The sequence below is a fragment of the Condylostylus longicornis genome, unplaced genomic scaffold (assembly GCF_029603195.1).
Source record: "Condylostylus longicornis isolate FDR11 unplaced genomic scaffold, ASM2960319v2 ptg000018l, whole genome shotgun sequence".
Lineage (NCBI taxonomy): Eukaryota > Metazoa > Arthropoda > Insecta > Diptera > Dolichopodidae > Condylostylus > Condylostylus longicornis.
Genome location: NW_026577987.1, coordinates 7,679,978 through 7,704,692, shown reverse-complemented (window position 1 = coordinate 7,704,692; position 24,715 = coordinate 7,679,978). Strand labels below are relative to the sequence as shown.

General features: G+C 24.3%; 1 protein-coding gene across 3 annotated transcripts in view; it reads left to right on the top strand.

Moving 5' to 3' along the window:
• The window catches only part of LOC129606339 (putative polypeptide N-acetylgalactosaminyltransferase 9), a 185,878-nt gene that overhangs the window by 93,130 nt on the left and 68,033 nt on the right, over positions 1-24,715 (top strand). For 2 of the 3 annotated variants that reach the window (XM_055516613.1, XM_055516612.1), the window contains exons 3-7: positions 3,764-4,828; positions 10,547-10,751; positions 11,270-11,436; positions 11,526-11,690; positions 15,006-15,199. In XM_055516613.1, the coding sequence (XP_055372588.1) occupies positions 4,402-4,828; positions 10,547-10,751; positions 11,270-11,436; positions 11,526-11,690; positions 15,006-15,199 (1,158 nt within the window). In that variant the 5' untranslated portion in view covers positions 3,764-4,401. The remainder of the gene's footprint in view (positions 1-3,763; positions 4,829-10,546; positions 10,752-11,269; positions 11,437-11,525; positions 11,691-15,005; positions 15,200-24,715) is intronic. The other variant, XM_055516614.1, reaches the window with a different exon arrangement.

Sequence of the window (24,715 nt, the reverse complement as noted above, 5' to 3'; positions counted from 1 at the left end):
CCATATTGGTGGAACTAATTGATGGAATTTCTTAAAATTTAATATATGACTTCTATTAATCTATAAGAAGTAAGAATTAAATTTCCATTTTCTAGATATTTTAACTAAGATCTTATACTAGCGTTATTAAAATGTGAAAAAAATGTTCTTAAAGGGCATTTTCATAATCTTGTGCAATAATCTCGCACAAGCCAGAAAACTTATTTTATATGCTGTCCAAATCATGTTATGCATATAGATCTATAATACATTATCTTATAGCATTAGCATTAAACGTTAATATAGCGAAATAATATAAAAATGTCATCTTTTATATTGAATTTAATGAATCATTAAAAAGAAAGAGAAAGTGTAAGACCAACAGAGATATTATGTTAAGAGCATAGACAAAATAAAACCTCGATAACAATTTTTGATCATTTGATTTCAATCTTCATTTATTTTTTTATTTTTCTCATTTAGGTTTTTCTATACCACAATTCTTTGTCCATTTATAATATGTACCAGTAAATATAATAATATTATGATTATTTTAATATTATATATAAATTATATACATAATATACCCGAATATAACAGATTATAAGTACATTTGAATAATATTGGAGAAAATAAAATATAAAAATTTCATTATAATAATCATCGTTATCAATTTAATCAATAGTCATCCTTTTATATGTAATCAAATTCAAAATAAGAAAATATATTGTATCCTGTATGTACATATATAATGAATGTGAATATTAAGAAATCAAATTCAATGAAATATTGAAATATAATAATAATAAAGTAAATTTTGATTCACATATACAAAAAGATTTAGGGGATATAAATAAAAAAAATGAATAAGTAAATAAAAATAAGGAATAAATAAAAATATAATCAGATATTTAGTTAAACCAAGCATAATTTCAGTATACCCGAAATTTACCAACAAAGAGAAACAACAAAACGATTTTTATACTCAATTAAGTTTTTCTGAGGTCATTCTACTTGTACATAAATACATATATATGTGCATAAAAACCAAATAGAATCAAAATATTTTGCAAAATTTTACAATATGCTTGAAAATAATTATAAATACGAAATTTTACTTAAAAAATTACATTTACATTTATTAAACAAATATTTTGTATTTAAAACAAAATTAACACCATGATAACAAAAGGATAATAAAAACTGAAGTTCACTCATTTATGCAAAATTTTAATTAATTACCGCTTAAATATTTTCCAATAAAATAATATTTTATTTATAGAATAAAATTTCATATGAGGTACCTCATGTATCCTCTTTCAAATTCAATCAAGCCAGAACAATAAAAAATATTTTATTAATAGCTCCTCCTCAGTAATTGAATTAAAGTCTACAACACAATGTATACATATTATTGTACATTACAATGTAGATGTATACAATTTCTACATCAATTAATTAAAGCTTGAACTTCTTGGTAAGAGAAAGAAGTAATTTAAATTCCTTGCAAAATACGGCTTAGACTATTTAACAGACTCAATATATAAAATCCAAAATGAAAAAAATTCAGAGAAAAAATTTATAATATTTGTATTGTATGCATAAATTAAGTAAAGTAAAAAGCTTAGAATTTGATATTGCCTTTGTAAATCGTAAGATAAATAATATGAAAAATATAGCAAAAATTTACATACTTATGTATATAGCATACGTAGAATGCCAACAGCTTTGCTCTGCTCAGTTTCACATCACCCAACTAAATTCGTTTGCTCCGGCTAAAATGATTTTTGTATTTTTTACAAAAAAAAATTGTCTTCATTTTCTAAAAGAATTGCAAATTTATTCTAACTTCGCATATAAAATTCCACAAAATCATAAGGTGGACGTTACAAACCATACGAAATGGTGTAAGCGACATTAATAATTATTTTATGTTAAATAAACCAAAAACTCATCTTTAACTACAAAAGAAATAAATATCAAGAATATAGTTGGATCAAAGTAATGGTTTGTGAATCAGCATTTTTCCTTTGAAAAAGTGGAACTATTTTTCCGCGCAATAATTATCACACCTACTTTCTTCCAAACAATTTTTTACTCAAATCATTTAGAAATAATAAGTAAAAATTAAAATTGATTAAAAAAGCAAAATTTGCATACTTTTATGAGAAAAGAAAAAAACATCAGAAAGAAACATTAACATATTGTTTATAATTAACACATTGGATGGTTGCGTGAGTTAAGATAAATAATTTTAATTTTTGATGCCAAGAGATTTTCCATTAGCTTTTTGCTTTCTTACAAATTTGGAAAATTTTACGGTTCCAGAGATATAATTTAAAATTTTACTGATCTTGAGAATTATTTATTAATGTGTAGAAGCTGTTAAATGCCGGACCCCTACAACTTATTACATAAGACGGACGAGTACATGGACAGAGTGAAATTACTAAGCAATTTCTTCAAATTATGTTAGAAAAGTGCTAAAAAGAATGAAAATAGTAATAGCAATGATAATAATTGAGACAGCAGAATATAGAAAAAAGAACAATAATATTAATAGCAATAATAATAAAAAACAGTAATAAGTATGAAGGATTTATTTTCCATATCTCTATATAGATAGAGATGCCCAATTCTAGGTTCCTATTTCTATGACATTTTTTATACAAACTCTGCTTACTGCATAGCTTTCGTTTTATCTCTTTTACCTCCCCCTTGCTATCTTCAATATTTTTTACAATTATTGTTAATTTTGTTTGCTTTCTATTCTGTGTTTTATATATTGTTATTTCCCATTTTTACTGTTATTTCTATTATTAACAATTTTGCGTTTTCTATCTTAGGTTTAGTATAAACACAAAAACAAAAAATATCCTGATATATGTAAGAAAACTTAATATTGGTGGCACATGTTAAAACAGTTAAAATAAATTATAATGTAATAAAACTAGAAAAGAGCTAAAAAAAATAAGTCTATTAAATAGAGTAGTGATGATTGAAGAGAGAGAAAGAGAAAGAGCAAAAATAAAATTATTTTCCTATTTTTTTTTATTTTGGGATTTTATTTAATTTTTACAATTTATTTCACACAATTTTTATTGAAAATTTTGGAAAATAAAAATAAGGAATAAGAAAATGCTTGTTAGAAGGACATTTTTATATAAACGATAGTAGGACATTCTCCATTTTGTTGATATTATTTCTATTGATTTCATTTTTGTTGATTTTACCATAAAATTCATTTTCATGTGGGCACTTAGAATAAAATACCAAAATATATTTTTTAAAAAAATATTATTTTGCAGTAGAAGGAAGAATACTAATAGTAAATATTAGGGACGATAGAAAATAGAACAATAAAAAGAAAATTAAATAAGGGTTATTGTTTTTTTTACTCTCTAAAGAATGTTAATTTCTATTTAAGTGTTGAAGAGTTGAGCAATATTATACAATAATACTTCAATATTACTGGTATTTATTTATAATTAGTTTCTCAAGGAAGCATTTTCCATAGTAAATATTTCCTTAACATGTTCCAGTTGAACTTTTGTAAATGTGATTAAATTTAGTTGAAATAATTTTATAATGGGAAAAATTAAATATTTGCTTAAAATGAGAGCTTAGTAGTTTGTGATTATTCCTGAAAGAAAATTTCGCTACATCTGATAAAAAAGCACTCTTTACATATTTAGGAACCAAATAAATTTTAAATTTTGAAAAAATTTTTGTTAATATTCAAATATATTTAATAAATAATATGAAACTTTTCTTATCATTGCAGAAATACGGTTGATATTGTCTACGAAGTCACCATACGCACAATTTGTGTTCGAATATAATTCACAATTTTAATAAGCTTTCCAAGCATCCTGCTTTATGTATGTAATTTCCAAATGGCAAGCAATTTCAACTAATAAGTTGCCACAACAAGCATTACTTTAAAACAATTTTAAGCACATTGAAACAAAACAAAAAAATTACTTACATAATATCATCCAGATGTTGCCAAAATAGTTGAAAATTTTATTATAAATGAAGGAAATTTTTATTGAATAGGATTAGAAATTTCATATTACTAGAAACGTAAATGCCATAAAACGAAGATTTCGATTATCATAAAGTATCAATGGCGTAATTCAATAATTTTAATTAAAAATAAGTTATCCATATTTACATCAATCATAACTATTTTTATTTAACATTTAATTATTAAGGATTAATTTCTTTCAAACAAAAAATTAAATTGTAATAAAATCAAGAAATTATAGCACGAGTCTAATTTAATTATTATTACATATCTTTACAAGAAAAATAAAAAAACAAAAACAAAAAAGGAGTAATTATAGGCCATATTATTGCATATTTAAATAGAAATTAAAAAACAAAGGACGAGTTCACAAGCAAACAAAATTAAACATAATGGCATTCATATGGCGCCGTCGATCAACTTCAATTGTTAAAGTTATTATAGTACTAACTGCAATATGGTTTACAATATTATTTTTCTTCTATTCTGATGATAATCATCGTAGCGGTTTAACAGCATCCAGTCGATGGCATAATATAGCATTAGGATTAAAAAGTGCCCCAACAATTAATAATCAAAATAGTGGTTTTAATAGTGGTATTGAAACAGCTATAAATAGTGGTAATGATAATGATTTACGTGATGGTGCTGAATCTGTGATTAATAATATTGTTGTACATCCGCATGAGAAATTAAAATATAAAAAAATTACAACACAACATCCATTAGCTGCCGAAGATAACAATTCAAATACAATAGTTGAAAGTAAAGTTGATAGCACAAAAAAAAATAACAATCATAAAAAAATTGATGATGATGGTAAGTAAAGAAAATAATATTTTTTTTTTTGAAAAAGCATCATTTAAAATTTTTAATACTAGTAATCCGGTTTGTTACAATCTTTTGCTTTAAGCCTTAAATATTATTTTAAATCTTACTTATTAATTTTACAAAGCGAATCTTCAAATCGTTCAAGAGAAAAATTGAGTACGATTGATAGATTTCGAAATCTGAGAATCACCAATAAATTACAAAAAATTGGTAAACTCTTAGAGATCTCCGCTCGTATTCTTGATTATAAAATAGTTCATGTTAAATTTGACCAGAGCAGTTAAAACATTTCCTGAGCCTTGATTAATTTTTAATCAAAGCTAACTACCAAAAAAACGTATAAGCAATTAAGATAAAATTTTTTGAGAATGGTGATTATTACTAAATAACCCGAATAATTAAAATACAATAAAAATGTTTTTGAAATTGAAGAATTGAGGACCCACACAATTTCATTTACTTTTGATACTGGTATAAAGAACTCACATTGAATAAGACTCTAACAAATTACTTTAATGAACCATTTGCGGCTTAATAAACTTATTCAATGCGATTTTGGTCACGAATATTATTTAAATTAGAATATATGTATATTATTTCTTGACCTAAGAAATGGAACCGCGAATTTATACACTCATTCGAAAATAATTTTATTGTAAGTTGTTAATATCAAAATTTTTCGCATTTTCTATTGTTACTATTGAAAAATGAAATCACCTTTACAAATTAGTTGATGTCAATAATATAAAAAATTTGAGTTTCTGCCTAGAGCTTGATGAAAACTCCAGTACTACAGGTTGATATTATTTGCAAAGGAGTACCAATTCAGAACGTATTCCCTTACGTCTGTTATAATCGGCTACATACTTGAGAAATGACATTTTTTCATCAAAATTCCAAAAAAATACATAGTAAACTGTAATTAAGGTATATTTTGTACGAAGGAATTTCAATATTGTCCATATTTTTGAATACTTGAATGTTGAATATTTAATTTAAAAAAATTTATTTTTGGATCTGTATAAAATACAACATTTTTATTTTTTTTTTTTTTTAAAATACCCTAAACAAACATAAATTTGATCACCAGTATTTATCCCATCCTGCCTACACACGCATATACTCATAATATATATTCATTATGTTGATAAAAAAAAACTGACAAACCAATTTTAAAGAGTTGAATTTTTCAATTTGATGCGTTTTAATAATTTTTGATGAATATATTGGCATATTATGGCGTCTTTTCATTTAAAAAAGGGTTAAAAATTCCTTTTTATTTCTTAGATTTCTGAGAACCTCAAAGTATGTTTTCCTTTTTATTTCTTCTTACCACACTCTAGATAAGGAAAGGCTTAAAATATTCAAAAAATTACATTTTTCCTGAATGCTTAGTATCCCGTATAACAATGAAATAATACAAGCTCATGGGAAACATTTTAACCCATAATCTTTCCTTTAAAAATTTTTCTACATAAAATATGAAATTTTAAAACTTATCCTTTTTATCCGTTCGTGTACCAGCATATACATATTTTCTTTTCCCAAAAGTTTTTAGATCACGAGACATGGATTTTCCGGTACAAGCATTTTTGTTTCTATTTTTCGTGAATGCATGAAAATTTGCGGGAATCCCTTCCGACTCTCATATGTACACGTGTGTCATATAATTTTTTTTTGGTTTTGGGTTACTTCCAAAACTAAAGCCCATTTCTACTTATATTTTTAGAGAACCAAAGGCACAAACTACAAAAATGGTGTCCCTATAGAATTAAATTTGTAGGAAATTAACCAACATTTCCACACAAATATATATGGTATATAACTATATACATACATAAATTATTTTTACACATTTTCATAATTCTTAGAGCTAAAATACAATTTGGAGGTTGCGTTCTTTATAGTAACAATTTATAAATGTTATTTTTTTATAAATATGATTTAAAATTAAGCAAAATAAATTTGTTTCTTGGTTTTATTAATATGAAAGGAGTTGAATATCCTCCTTTCCAAAATTTTATTTTTCAACAAAAATAATAAAAATAAAAAAATATTTTATATGTATTTAATAATCGTAGTCCGGATTACCACTAAGCTTATATTAAAACATGACATACATACAAAATTATAATATTGTACATAATGTACATAGATATATCTACGGTATATGAAGATTTCTAATCATAAATTAAGTAGAAAACGAGCAATAAATTAACGAATAATAAAAATTTACACTAATAAAATATGAACAGAAAATTTTTCTTTCATTTAAACCATAAATAGGCGAAAATTCAATTAATTTAGATAAAAATTTTAGTTCAGAAGAGGATTAAGTATGTTGCATAATACATATATAGAACATAATAGAGCTATTGTACCATTTCTCTACCGCTGTTTAATACCACGAATAACAAAATTGCCTTAAAACAACAACTAGATTTTATTAATTATTTGATAGTAGGCTATTTATACAATACAGTGAATTTTCATCTCCATTTCTCGTAACTATGTAACATACATGTTTATTTTTGTACATTTCAATAAAGCTATTACAAATTATTAAAGATGTACATTTAAAATTGCTAATTAAATAAAATATACGCAAATCAAAATACTACACTGAAATTGTGTCATTGAAATTGTACTATTAATGGCATTAAGTTACAATATAATGTATACACATATATATGTATGTATATGTACATATTAAGATAATATTTCAGCAATTTAATAATTACCTAACATTTCTATTTTTACATGTTATAACGATCATGGAATCCTTCTAATGAAATATTAAATTATCTTTTATACATTAAGGTACATAAAATTATTATATTTAGCTTTTTTTTCAAGGATTTCAACTTTAGATTTCCCATTTTTTGTTCAAGTCAGTAATTTACAAACTATACAAAAAAATTGAATAATTATTGTGTTTAACATGTTACTTTATGACATCGTTCAAATATTTTGTTTACTTTTATCATTAATAAAATACAGTGCAACTCGGATAATTGCACCTTAGTTCAAAATAAATACCTAATTCGAGCAAAAGCTTAATATTCTTTAGTCCCATAGATTTCTTGCAATTTAATAGTACTCGTAAAATACTCTGTTTTATTACAATTTGATTTATATCATAATAAAATAAAATTGTACGAGTTCGTTGCAATTGGAAAATGTCAAAAATTCAAAAAAATTTTAATTTTTTACTGCTTATTAAAGTATATTACATTTTGTAATTCCGTTCATTCTAATTTAACAAAAATATTCAAATGTCATGCCAAATATTCAAATACCAATTTTATACTAAACATTAATTGCTAAGTATGTAGTTCATGATTTTGCAAAATTGACATAAATTAAGTATTAGATACATGTACATGTACATTTCTACATATTAACGTTTCTGAAGTCTGTTGTTCTCACATGTTTGTTTTATTTAGAAATAATTTTAAGACATTGATAAAATTGAGGTGAAATATTTGTGTTACTAAACGTTTGGTAAGAAACTTACCACAACCATCAATAAGAATTTGTTAATATAACACACATAATTCTTTACATTCTCTTACCTGTTTTTAATTGCAATATTTCTGACATTTTATCAGAGTTTCTGTTATTCTCAACTTTTATATATTTATCAGTAGCATTTGTAATGTATGTATGCTTTCGGTAATCCGATAAAACTGTTAAAAATTTTTGATGTACAATTATCCGAATTCTACTGTATACAACATTTCAATAGTTGTGCAGTGCATCTTCAATATTTTAATATTATTAATCATTTTATAACTATGACAACATAAATAGATAAATTTATTTAAAGTCCGGTTATTCTAAAATTAGAAACATAAATGATAATTTTTTTTTATCTTTGCTTTGTGTTGCTCACTTGAAATCTTTCAAATATTTCTTTATTATTAAATTAAATATATAAAGAAAAATAAATATTGTGAATATAAGAAATACAAAAGCAATAGTTATAGCGTTTTAAAATTTCATGCGAAAATGTTTTGTGTTATATACGAATGCAATATACCGTCATTATGTCAAACCCATACATAAACATCATTGTACACTCAAGTAAGTAGTACTTCAAGTCACTTTTATCTATATAAATTCCAATTAAGAAATTTTTAAGAAAAAAAAATTGCAATTTTATTCTTAATTTTTCTTTTTCTATGACTGAAACTGAATTTAATTTTCATTAGCCTATAGAATTTCGAATTCCGTTCGAAATGTGTTGCCTAAAATGAATGAAGATTTGAACACTGAATTCAATAAGCCAATATGAAAACTCCTGGTTCTTTTAAAATTTTCATTTATTCTATTGAAATAAGATCTTTAAAAAGAATTTCATTAAACTTAATTAAGTCTTAGAAATATAGTGGATTTTTTTCATTTTTATAGAATAATTACTACAATCCAATAGTAGAGCAATGCAATTCTACTAGCTCAGATATAAATAACTAAATTTCACTCAAACCACAAAACTAATATCTAATAATCTTTATTATGCTTCGATTCTTTTTTAGTTATTGTCTCGTTTATCTATGAATACACCATTAAAATGATAACCTATGATTTTAGGAATTAAGTTATTTTTTCTTTATTAAAAGATTTTCATGATTTTTCTTCTGAGCAAAGTGTTGAAAAGCAAATCATTATAGTTGTTAGAATACAACATATGCAAACATACATACATACTTAGCACATTCTTATAATATTTAATTAAATATGCGATAAAATAAAACTTGGCTTCGGTAATTTATGGTTGGGCGTGAATTTCTTTTTATATTATAATGTTTATTTGTTTTTGTTGTTTCACAAAAACTTTTTCAAATTTTTAAGTGCAAATTTACATTTTTGTAAGCCAGACGTCCTTGGCATCAATCCAGGCGTCATCATATTGATATATTTATGCAATGCAGTTATTTGTCTTATAATATCGTATTTTTTTTTCTCCTAAGTTTTTTCCATACTTTCCATTCACTTTCAACTCATTAATTATTTAAAATACTATAATAAATCCCATCATTTTATATGATAATACTATGATATGGGTGATGATGATGAGATTATAATTTGTACACATATATACCTACATACATACATACCATATGCAAATAGATATCCAAAAAAAGATTTTTAATTTGCGAATTTATTTCTAAATAATAAATTTTCTTTTTGAAGTTTTAAAATTTAATCTAACCCTGAAATACTGTCACATAAATTTTACTTACGTTTTGTTTTGGAAACTGAAATTTAAATTAAAGTTAGGAAGATTGAAAGAACCTCTAACTCATTCTTCTTCGTTATTCTTTCTCTTCTAAGGAAATAAATTGAAATAATTGGAATTTGAGAACAAAATTATTTCCAAATTGAAATTTTTGTTACAATTGCAACCACGATGGATAGCATAAATTAAAATTAAAATCAGCGAAAGAATTGAAATTTAAAATTACGAAAACTACTTAATTACGAAGTAGTTAGTGAATGTTACTGTGAATGTGATCGAGCGGTTTTTCTGCATACACAATACACGTAGCTGGCATATTGTTTATTTTTTAGTTAATTGTTCTAAATCTCATAATGTATGATTTTGTAGCTCCTAATAATTAAAGAAAGCAATCAAATTTATGAAAACTACAAAATATAACAATCATATTTACTATTAAATATTAATAATTCAAATTAATTTAGTTTCAGATAGAGGTGTTTTAGATGCCCCACTTCCACCAAATGATGACGCACCCGGTGAAATGGGTAAACCAGTAGTACTGCCAAAAAATTTAACAGCCGATATACAAAAACTTGTTGATGACGGTTGGAGTAAAAATGCTTTTAACCAATATGTCTCTGATTTAGTATCAGTACATAGAAGTCTTCCAGATCCAAGAGATGCTTGGTAAGATTATTTCTTTTATACCGAAAACTAAAAATTATTAATATTTCTGTAATGCAAAAGTAAGAATGGGACAATCAATTTAATTGTAGATATGATTGCGTTTAATTTACATAAGTCCATATAATAAAATATAAAAGTTTTAAATTATTCTTCATTATTAAAATCTGAGCAATTACTTCAAACTGTTACTTTTAATAAATTTTGCATATTATTTTTATACCCTACTCCTCGGTGAAGAGCTTGATGGGTTCGGTTATCATTCAATTCTAAAAGCCGATTAGAAATAATTCAAAAGCTAATTGAAGTAATTTTGTGAAATCTGTTAAGAAATGCCGAATTATGTAGTTACGCCTCACAAATTCTGTTCAATTGTATTACTAATGGTTTTTATTTTACAATTAGATTGTCATAGTGTAGGGTAAAGTACAATCGACGCTTTTACTTGTTAAATATTTGCAATATCAATTTTACAAAGATAATAACACATAGAGTTATTTTGAAATTTTTAAAAATTTCAGGTGCAAAGAACAAAATTATTTAAAAAATTTACCAAAAACTGATGTTATAATTTGCTTTCATAATGAAGCATGGACTATTTTATTGCGAACAGTTCATTCAGTTCTAGATCGTTCACCAGAACATTTAATTGGAAATATTATTTTAGTGGATGATTTTTCAGATATGCGTAAGTATAACCTTATAATTTCAAACAATTTAAGCAAAAATTTCTGTAAATTATTCTGTTATAGCAAATTTATTCCCGTATTTTTTCAGCTCATACCAAAAGACAATTAGAAGAATACTTTATACCATATCCAAAGGTGAAAATTATTCGTGCACCAAAACGAGAAGGACTTATCCGTGCAAGACTATTGGGTGCTAGGCATGCAAAATCAGCTGTTTTAACATATTTAGATTCACATTGTGAATGCACAGAAGGTGAGTAGATATTTGTAAATTTTTATAAATTTTAATATCATCCTAAAAGTATGCAAAATTCTTTGTTATAAAATTTATACCTCAGGTTGCTATAAAATTTCCGATAACGGAATTTTGTCATATACTAATGCAAATTAGCAAAGTTCTTCAATTTTAAGAGCTCTGCTCAAAGTTAAGATTGTAGGATTCAAATGATTGAATAATGTTTGTATGAAAAAAACTGAAATGTTGTGATTAAATATGTTAATCATCCTAAAGAATTCCTAAGCTTTTTAAATTAAACAAAAAGCAATAAAATCTTTAAAGTTCCATTACTTTTATGTTGTACCGCAGCAACTGTAAAAACTGTTATACAAAACAAATTTCAAAGAAATTCTATATAAAATAAGTATGTATTTTAACTACAGTTTTGATACTTATATTCTATATAACAACTAAGGACTTAGTCCAATCGACTGCTAAACCTATTCTTTTACTTTAGAATGGAAAAAAACAAATCTTTGTACCTTTTAATAATTATTACGTCGAAAAAAAATTAAAAAAAAAGAGAAAAACTTTTCTCACATAAGTAAGAGCTTTTAATTTTTTCATTGCCGGAATGAAATTCCAGTAAATTTTTCACGCTTTAATAGCAATTATGTATACAAAAAATCCTTTGAGAATTATTTTACGTATACGTACTTTACGCAAAATTAAAAATTTTCTTTCTTTCTTAAATTTTATTTGTTTTTCAAAATCTGAAACAGGTCCATAATTAAATTTCACTTTGTCAACCAAAAACCATAGTCTCACACAGTATAACAATTATAAAATATCCTTTTTTCTTTCATATAATTTAATAATCTTTGTTTTTATATCATAAATTGTTTGCATATTTATAACAGTTACACATTTGTTACTGTTTGTTTTGTATTTAATTGTAAAAGAAAAAAAAATTTGGTTGTAATTAAAAATGTTACGCCATCAATTTTGTGAATGTAAAAAAGAAGGGAATAATTTTCAACATTTGAATGCTCACATTATGGAATCCATATACATACCCAAGTATGTATGTGTACTTACATACGTATATACGAATATTTTGGTATAATAAAAATAAACATTATTAAATGTTCTTTTTTATTATAATATACGATTCTTGTACAACGAAAGAACGTGTCTGTACCCATGTGAGTCCAATAAAAAATTTAAGTGAAGAAAATTTAAAAATTTTGATTACAAATCAAATATCGAATAAAACTTTATTAAAAATAGAAGCTGAAATTTTTTTCAAGAAAAATTAAATACAATTTTAATCATCCGTCTAGTACTGTTGTATTTTAGAGCGAGGCTAATTCAGAGCTCACAGTGCTGGCGTAAAAGAGTAGACGAAAAGATAAATTCTATTATCTTTCAACGCCACAATATTGGAAATAAAAATTGTAGCTATTTAATCGGAAGTTAAATTAACACTACTTTAATTAACACAAATGAACATAATATAATTAGTGTATCATTTATACATGTGTCATTACATCGTGTAAATAAACAGACATGATGAATGACAAGAGAAAAAAAATTGCAATAAATTATGTATGAAAAACAACAAAGAGACAAGTATAATATTATTTTCTGAAGTAAGAAATGGAAATGAAAATAAATATGCCTACATCTTGTAATTATTCAGAATTAATATTTAATTAAAATTCATTGTGAATGTATTGGAAAAATTAAATTTTACTTTTTATTTATTATTCGGTTACTTAAAAAAATTATTCACATTATATTCACATGGAATAGTATAGAGTAGAGGAATAGTATAGTATCCAAGCAAAAGGATCATGTCGAAAATTTGAAATTTTACAGTAGAAGAGAAAATTGTTTCTGAATATAAAATACCAGAGGGTTATATAATTTTTCTTTATAAAAATTCAAATTGTAAAATGAAAATCAGATGAATTTAAATAAAATTAAACAATTTTTATAATTTTATTATTTTTCATTAAATTCTGAATATAATTTTCATAGGTTTTGCAGAATATTCAACAAAAACAAATAAAGAGCTTGAGACCCTCTGATATATAGTTTTTATACCATGCAAATTTGCTCAAGTTCACTAATTACCAGAAGGGGCTCATTATCTAATGTATTTTAAAAATTCATATAATTTCTAATACGAGTAGAGAGCCGTATCAGTATTTTCTATTTAAATATAGAGTTTAGAATTTAATCAAACTTACATATTTAGATTTTTTAAGAAAGACGTAGGAAAAGTAATTATATGCTTTAAGGTGACAAATTGAACTTACTTTTAAAACAAAATTTTTACTGATATGCATACAAAATTTTTTGGTTACTTTACTCTCCGGTGCCAAAATGTATGTAAATAATTACATTAACTCTTTAGAATCACAAAGTTTTTGAAATATGAGTTTTCCGGCGAAACACAAAATGTTGCACAGAGGAGCCATTTTTTGGCACATATGTGTTGCGTTACAAGACCCATGCGTGCACAGGACCCATACACCTAAACACAATTACATATATGGAATAATTATTTGTATTTGCTTATACAATAAATTTAATTACTATGAAAACAGTTCTCTTTATTCTCAGCTTTACAATTCATGTAAAAAAAAAAAGATGAAATTGAAAATATTTTATAGCATTTTCTTAAATTTTCTCATTGTATTTATTTTCACTCTTACTTTCAATTTACTTAGAGCGGATGTGATTCCGTTATAAGAATAAATTTGATATTGATTTTTTGCCTCTTACTTTCTTATTTTTTCATTTTATTTATCCGTTTAATAAATAATTTTTTTTTTCTCTCTTTTTTTTCATAATATTTATCTTCATATTTTGAATTTCTCTGGATGCTTTCTAAATGTATTTCATCGGAAATCGGAAAAATTCTCTTCAACAATTCATTCAATCACCCGTTCAATCATTAATACCAAAAAAAAAATTATAAAAATAATGATAATGATAACAATATCATAATAATAACAATAAAAATAATCATGACTATGATAATGATGATACTGATGACTTATATTGATGTTGATAATTATTATGCCATTACTACTACTACTACTACTACTACTGCTGTTACTGCTGTTACTGATGACATTCTTATTATCTTTCTTTTTTAATAAAATCATCATAAATACTTTTGATTTATTGTAATGTCATAATAATATACAAATGATTTGGATATCAATTTGAATACAACAAAAACGAAAAAAAAAAACGAAATTTCAATATTCAATGAATCAAATGTGCTAAAATATACGGAATAATCTTGAATGACTATATAAAATTAATAAAAATCAGGCTGGCTTGAACCATTATTAGATAGAATAGCACGAAATTCAACAACAGTTGTATGCCCAGTTATTGATGTTATAAATGATGCAACATTAGAATATCATTATAGAGATTCGGGTGGTGTTAATGTTGGCGGTTTTGATTGGAATTTGCAATTTAGTTGGCATGCGGTACCAGAAAAAGAAAAACAACGTCATAAGGTACGTATTTATTTTTATGAAAATTTGTCTAATAATCATTTGTACATTAGAATATAAATATAAATCTATATATTGAAATAAATTTCCCACATAATGAAGACAATATTCTGGAAGACTGTGTTAAAACTCACAATTTTAAACAAGTCTTAGCTCAAGATGACACTATATACGTATATACAACCTTTAAAGTGTAGTGAATGTACATGATTATTTCGAAAACAATGTATGTACGTCTGTGTATTAAAACAATAATTTAGGTGGTTGAGAATTTGACCATTGCGGTGGCGACTAAGACATATTATATTTATAAATATTTGTATTTTTTGTATTATACAATTTACAAAATTTAGGAATAGAAACAAAAGTTCCTTAAAAAATTTCATTTATTCATTTTAAGATTTTGTTTGATTGCTTTTGGATTATTCTAATAAGATTTTCTTAAATGTAATTTCAAAACAGTTTTTTTTTTGAAAAGAAAATCCAAGTGAAAGCATGACATACAATTATTCAATGTAATTTTTACAAATAATCAAAGTAGTGACCAATTTCAAGTGAATTTGGATTTTCGGGAGCTGAAGAATTTAAATAGGAAGAAATTTAAAAATGTGCTAAAAATTTTTTCTTTCTAATTTTTAATAATTTTGCTCTTTAAGTTTTTTAACAAATTTAATTTGGTTTTATAAAAATTTCTAATTGAATCTCAAATACTCAAAGATGTTGTAGTCTAATATAATAAAACTTTATGGAAAAATTTTCGATTGTGTTAAAGCTCAAATGCAAAAATTTCATAGTTAGCACAAAATAAGTATTCATGTTTCTCAACTAGTGCACAATGAATTAAGTTCATAATACGTCATCTAAATATAATTATTGTAAATATAATTAAAACTGCTTGCATATGGTGGAAAAGAAACTGTCGGCATTTTTGAATACAATATGCTTGTGAAAGTATTTTCTTTAAAATCTGTGCTTACGTACTTAATTTCTTAGAATCATAAAATAATTACTTAATTTTATTTAATAAACTTCTTTTAAATAACAAAAACAATAATATTTGTTTAACAATGAAACATTTTCCATTTCATAAAAAAAAAAAAAAATGAAAAATGACGTGTTAAATATTTTATGAATAATCAGATTTTTCCATTAATTTAGTTAAAAATAAACTAAAAAACAATGAAAATCTGATAACGTTTGGAAAAAAATTTTTTTATCCTTCTCTCTCTCTATAATATGAAGTCTCATTCAATAAGGATTAAATTTATTTTTTTCTAAATTTTTATCTTTATTTTTTTTATGCTTTTTGTGTGTTATTCTTCTTAAGATTTGCTTCACTTAAAATAAAAATTTTTTTAAGGAAAAATTTTCATTATCCCTATAGAAACAAATATTTGAATTTCTGTATTTTTTTTATTTATTTAACTCACTTGATGTTCTAGGATTAGGAAATACTAGAAATTTAAATAGGACATTTTTCTTTTGATTATAGTATGGGGTGAAATATTCAACATCGCAAGTTTTTATGAGGAACAATGATGGAATAAATTATTTATTATTAGAAAACCAAATCGTGCTCACATTTTCTTGCTTTAAAGAAAAAAGTTGTTCAAATTTTAGACAAATTTTTTTCTAAAACTCGTATATCAAAACTGACAGAGATTTTGAATAATACTAATTTAATTCTAGCTATAGAAGAACTAGCTATTTTAAAATTAATATGCAGTTTAGATCAATATTATACTTTGTTAATTCAAAAATATAAACCTAAAATAGTATGAAGCCATTTTACGATTTTTTCGAATATCACTCGGATTAATATTACACACTAAAGAGCTGCAGCTTTCATTAAAACGCTTTCACCTCGAAGTAAGATTTAACAAGGATCTTTTTTTATTGAAATAAATTTTTCCAATTTTGTACAATTCTTGGAATTATTTTTAAATCCAAAGTATGTAAAAATATTATTTTCACAAACTATTTTTGACACAAGTAGAAATATTTAAATATTTGCTCCTAGTACCACATTTCTATTTTCATTTTAATTTCATTTTTCTAAGTTTGTAAAATTCTGTAAGGTTATAAATTGTAAAAATATATTATAATAAATGTAAAAAGGCTCATGTTTGTATATGTACATGTGGATTGAAGATGTCTGAAGAATGAAATAAAATTAAATTAAATTAATGTAATTGGGAAAATTGCGACGACTAAAAATTCTCATCAAAGAAAGTTGTGATTTTATAATCATTTCAGTCATTTGATGTTGTTAAATTGTCTTCTGTCTAAACTTTATTCAAACATACGTACGTCATTAATTTAGTGTTTTGAATTAATTTAAAAAGCTTTCTTAAACATACGAAATAAGATAAACTTCAAAATAACCTTTGAAGCAAACTAACACTGAAATTTAGTTAAAAATATTATTTTTCATCCATTAAAATTGAATTCGCATTTCAATAATTTTTAGTCTCTACTATAATTTAATTAAAAGTCTTTGAGAAGAATCTTCTGCAATACTTTCCAATGCTAATATTTCTCATAGCTTCGTTTAAGACGTAATTCGTTTTGCAACTTTTAACGTGGCTTCAATATCTATCACAATATTACTATATCTATTAAAAGAGCAATTAAAAAATATTAATTAAATTATTAAATTATTCCAAGAATAAAGTTGAAATTTCAAAGCCAGACTACGTTTATTAATTTCTGTTCAAAATCGCAAATGTAATTAATAAAATGTTTAAAGAAAAACATAATGTTGCTTTTCTGTAAAATGCTTTTACAATATTATAATTATGACCTCCATAATTTTACTTAGATTGATTTAGCATTTTTATTCTTTCTATATTATTTTAATTCTATTTGAATTTAACTGTGTCTAGATCCTTTATGAAAATATTTCATTGTACGACTTTCACTTCATGTTTTATTATTCTATAGAGGAAAGCAACAGAATGCAACAAGACGTTTTTTTTAAATTACTTTTATATTTGCGATTTTATTTTATATGTAATTTGTTTTTCAAGAACAGAGCCTAGTTTAACTTAAAAACTCCTTTGAGATTTACCACGCTTTATAATAGTTTTGTTTTCACCGCACATCTTTTGAACTATTCTTAATATGAGGAATATAGAATACGATTTATATCAGAAAATAGGGGAAAAATCTTCTAAAAGATTCGCAATATTCTTTAATTATAATTTGGAGGGGATTATAGTACATTCCTATATCAACGGATCAGCGAATAGGGAAGCAATTAATTACTGCATATAAAAATTGTCGAGCTGTTTATGAAAATTTTTTATAGTACGTTATGAAATAACGATGACATTTTGTTACGCCAGACTTTATAGCCACTCCTTTTAAGGTGAAAATAATGAAAACGTGATTTTATTGAATTAATTCTTTTTTGACCAAATAGTATATATTGCATATTTTACGGAAAATTCTTAATTATTCAAAATTTTTTTTTCTTATATAAAGATTTAATTTGCCTCTTTGCTATCTTAGTTAAAATATAAGAATATATTATTATTGGCGAAGAAGATATTACTATTGAATTCTTAATTTCCTTAAACCTCAACGAAATTTTTAAGGTTTTTCAAAAAATTTCAAAGAAAATTAGTGAAATGTTTTTTGTATGGTGTTCTAATATTGAAAACTATAGCAGTCAAACGCTAAAATCGGTTTTTCTTAAAAAAAAACTAAACAATCATTTATTAAATCAATTAAATCACGTTGAACATTAGATGCAAATCTTTTTGGAGTGGAATATACATAGTTATTTATACTGAATCGACGGGTTATATCCCAGCTATAATATGGTCGGCAGTATATATCTATAAAGATTCTTGCAGTTTTGAAACTTATACGAATTTTCGTGTAGTTAAATTGACAATTAATTTAAAAATTAGTTAAAAATTCTACCATTTGCAAATCGTTTTTATCTGTTATATAAAAAAAAAAACAAATATTGCGTTTACGCCCTTTGGAATTTGCATATGATTTGAACACAGTATAAGTGACAGCTCGTACTTTCATGGCTTTAAAGAGTAATTATGATTCAAAAGTAAAAGTAGAAGGCTACGAATTTTTTCTTAAAAAAATAATATTTTCCATCTTTAAGAATGTATAAGTCATTTTTGTAATTAAATCTGACAATAAATATCTGACAAAATTAACTGTCCTATTTCTATGTGTATTTTTAAAGTGTCAACAGATTTATTAGCATACAGCATTAACATAATTTTATTTATTTTAATTAAAAATTCCTTTTCAACATCATTTTCCTAATATTAATAGAGTTGAATTGACAGTTATGAGCTTATAAGATTATTTTATTCCCCCTCTATTTAAATAAAAATTTCTAATATACTCTAACAAGTTATAATTTGAAATTGGAGCGTGTATATGAAATGCAAAAATCATGCGAAGAACCTTCAATGTAATATGTGTATAGTATATGTGTGTATATTAAAATGCATTCAAATGCACTAAGATTCAACCCTAATAAAGTAATTATTGCATAATTCAACCACATCATTATTATTTTAAGCTTTAAATTTTTTTTTTTCGCTTTTTACAAAAAAAAACTTTCAACAAATTTTAACCCTTACTATACAGTTAATAGTAGAGCGTAATGTAATTACATATTATGTCATATTTAATTTTCACTGAAGTGCAATTATAACTGTGTGTAACTATGTGTAATTAAGTAAATAAAGTTGACATAATTTTTTTTTCGTTAATTCACTACAAGAACTTAATTAAATTATATTTATAATTAATAATTAATTACTAAACACTAATTGTTTGAGTTTTAATATTCATCAAGTTTGACCGAGTATTTTATTCTTATTATTCAATTGAATACGTGGGTCTAAAAACAATTATTAGGAATGTTTATTAATTTAACTCTGAACATTACATTACATTTTAGTTCATTTAAATCTGAATAATTATGACAATCTTATAATGGGTACATTTTTTTTTAAATTTTGTAATTAGAAACTCAAAGAAAATAATATTTTTTAAGAGGACTCAAAAGCATTTTTGACTTGTTACAATATGCATTATTTTCGGAAATTACTCGTAAAATAATTAAAAAATTTCCCTATGATATGGTTTTATAAAACTTAAGATTGGTTGCTCTTTAAAAGGAACGAAAACCCATTGTATTCACAAGTATGTATGTATGTACCTATATACTATATATTTGTGTGAATGGTAATTATAAATATTTAAAAATAAAAGGCAAAATGGAACATAATGATATGTGCAAATATAACAAGTTTTCTTTTAACGTGTACAAACTCATATACTGTGCTGCTTCGCATACATCCATTTATACATATACGAAACAAATACATTCTAACAAAAAGAGGTTAATGATATGCTTTTTTCCTCTGTATTCAACATTATTTAAAAGAAAAGAAAAAAAAATTTCATTAAAATTTAATTATAAATTATTTGTTCAGTGTCCTTTTCAACGAACATATAAAAAGTTCACAATTTTGTATATGGAATTTAGGTTGATTGGGGCAAAAAAAAAAAAATTCTAATTATTTTATAGAAGAATTAGTTTTTTTTTTGTTGAGTTTTTTCCTTGTATTTAAATTTGCGTTGCATATAACAAAATTTCTACCATTTATTAAATAGTATACTCAAATGTAATACAAAATTTTCTATATTGAAGTTGTAAATGAACTTTCACAAAGGATTTTCATTTATTTTATTAGTTTTGAATACATTTTTGTAATATTTTCGTACATTTTTGTAAAACTTGTTACACAGAATTGTTTTTAAAGCTTGTTGAATACAGTTAATTCTATAATATAAAGAACGTCGAAATTCGCAGGAATATAGTTCACAATACATGCAAGTCGAAACCAAAAAATGCTACTGTCAAACGAGTTGTCCGATAAATGCAAATCTTCGTAATATACGAAGTTAAGAGCAAAATTATTGTAAGCCTTAAGTTGATAACCGGAAAAGAGCAATTTTTCGCGGAGAAATGTCAGAATTCATATGGAATACACATATTTAAATGGAACTGCCCAGGGTCCAAATTCAGATTTTACCGCAGGTGTTTTTTTGTGCAATTTCATCTATCTGCTTTCATCTATTTTTTACGTTATATATGCAAAACACTGTACAGTTGATTTTTGTCGTTTCGCTTATATTGTGGGTTAAAAATGGAAATCGTCCACTGTTTTCCTTCACCGTTTTGGTTATGTTTTTACAATTACCAAGTTCTAGGTTAAACCAAATTTTTCAGGAGTAATGATAGAAATTTTCAAAGTTTATCTAACGTTATTTTAACGAGAATACAAACTCTTAATATTGGATACGAAGATAATATTAGAACTAAAATTAATTCGCGTTCTATAAATGTATATTTTGTACTTTATATTACTAAATTCAATCAGCTATAGATACAATATATTGGTACTTTTCTTCAATGCCATTTTTCCAAGTTACAATCATTATTATAAAATTTGGTATAAAATCAGTACTTTTTTGTTAAATTAATATTTTTGTATTATCTGAATGTAGTGTGATTATCTTTCTAAATAACTTAAACTTTTTATTGAACGCTTGCGATTACTGAATTTAAGGTAATTGAAAAATAATTAGCCAAAATTATACTCTAAGAATAGAAAAATAATTGAATTGATTTTCAATCAAAATAAACGAACTTATATACATTGTCAAAAACTTAAGGGCAAAAAGTATCGGAATGGTTAATAATTCAAGTTTCAAAACCCACATACTTAGATGTGGGTTTTGAAACTTAGACTTTTTGGATAACAAAAATTTGTGCCTCGTTTCAAGATGACTGCAGAAATAATTTTTCCTGAAATTTAATTCTTAATGGGGCATCTGAATATTTGAATTTCGCTTATTTAAATTCTAAGACTACATCTACTCGAGTGCTTGTTTGTATTCCAAGAACATTTTGATCCACAATATTGCACCCCATATATTGTAAAATTCTTGTTATTGTATTGCATCATTGATTTCTGGTACGTTTTCTTTGATAATAGAAATTCTGTAGAAAATATTTTATTTTCAGGAATTTATAAAAAAAAAACAAAAGCAAAACAAATAATTTTTTTCAATTTTCTCAGGATCAATTGTAAATTATTTCCTTTTAATACATAATATTTTTTTTCTATTTTAGTATTTCTACAATCCTTTAAATGTATTATAAATATTTTTCTTTGAATTAAATAAACAAATATGAAAATCTTAAACAAAGAAATTGCTTGAAGGTTTTAAATTCTCGATAAAATTGAAAGTTTATTATTGTTAATTTGTTGATATTTTATAACTTCAATATTATGTATAGGTATATAAGGCACATACATATGCACGTTTTCTCATGAAATAGAAATCGAAGACATATAAAAATCCTTTTTGAAATTATATTGAGAAAAAATGTATAAAATTTTAAAACTTTGCTTTCTGATGAAATCTAAGAAAGAATGAAAAATGATAAATAATCACCTCGGGTAATTTGGTAATTGATTTATTTTGTAATTTATTACCAAAATTAATATTATACTTCACAAATTATTATAATATATTTTAAGATGAAGAAATCATCACTTATATACTTGAGCATCCTAATATTATCAGACACCCATTGTTTAGATCAAGCATTAAGCACATCGCCAACAGGCGCAAATAATTTAAGTTTTACGTTCTAATTTTTTTTTATATAATCGGAAAATGTAAAGAACAAACGAGACCAAATTTAATTGAATTTTCGAACCATAAACCCAATTCTTTTACCATAAATTGCCTTTAATAAAATTTACTGTTTGGCTTTCAAAGTTTAAGCAGTATATAGCTGTAAAAGTGTATACAAAATTCAAGTTCATAATGTACAAGGAATTGACAAAAAATTTAAAGTAACTGATATGTACAATAAGCTATAGCAGGCTGCGGTTATCGGAGGGGAGGAGTTCATTTGCCCATATCTCTCGCTTCAATAATCTACAATTTATAATCTGCTGACATGTAATTTTACAAAAATTTAAAATTTTTTAAATTAATAATGAAAAATTTCAAATTTAAACCGGAATAAAATTTTATATTTAAATTCGCCCAAAAACTTGATCAATTGATCAAATTTCATAACATTTTACAAAAAATTGTTCAACTATTCGAAAACATTTTTCTGAGTGTGCCTTGTCTGTATCGTAACCTAAGACAGTATTTCAGCTTGATTAATACATTCAAAATTGAAAAAATTCTTTCCTAAATTTCACTTAAAGAGAAGTCTCTTTGGAATAGCAAAATTTTCATTAATACTTCAAATCATGTCATGTATTTTCAATTATTAATATGCGTACTCGATTTATAAAATATTACCGAAGCATATACGAGTTAGGTATAGCAAAGAAGTCAAATTTTCTTAATTTATCATAACCACGTAACTTAGTTCATAATGCAGAAAATAAAAGGATCATTTACAATCTCAAATTTCATAAAACATTAATTATTTAATTAAAAATTTATTTAATTATTGGATATTAAATCATTTTCCGCGTAGATTCGTAAACTATTTTCATTTAAATCCCACTGAAATTTTTAATTTATTTCGAATTAATGTGTAAGTTATTTTGAACACTGAATTGCATTTGAAATCTAATTTCGTAGACATATAGAGCAAATAAATCCAGATTTTTAGCATCATATTTTTCACTATTACCCATAGTATTTATCAGCGTTTCAGACGCTGAATTGTAGAGCAGTCTAAACATTGTTTTCATATTGAGTCTCGATGAGTAATTCTTAGAAAAAGTAATTTTCCTTCATATAATTCAACTATACGATTACCTATTTTAGACAAGGGTATTTTTTAAATTTTAATTAACTTTCTTCTTATGTTATACATAAAAACTCTTCTCAGATTTTTTCAAGTACATACTTCAAAATCATATTAAATCAAAATGATACAAAAATTATCCTAATTATAAACTTATGCATTATATTTTTATAACAATGTCTATGAGAGTCTATCTAAAAGGATATTCAAAATTTTTTAATAAAAATTTATATACTAGCTAGCAATATAGAAAAATGAAATTAATGACAAGAAATCCTGAAAAACGAACACACACATTTATGTATGTTTGTAAAATGTTATATTGAAAACCTTATTTCATTTATATTTCTGCTATACACACACATACACATTTTATCTAAAATAAAATTATTTAAATAGAAAATGAAATAGAATAGAAAAAAAAATGAAATTTAAAACATAAAATCAGAACAAGAAAATATAGGATTTGTTTTATATAACAACATTAATGTGCACATGTGAGTATATGTATATATAGATATATACTTATACACTCTTATATATTCACCTTTTGTTTTATCCTGCGGTTAATTTTCTTAATTTAACGTTATACTTATTATATAATCATGAAAAAAAGAGAAAATAAAATAAAAATTTCCTAAAAATGTTTTCCTTCACATAATGTGGGTATTTAAATAAAA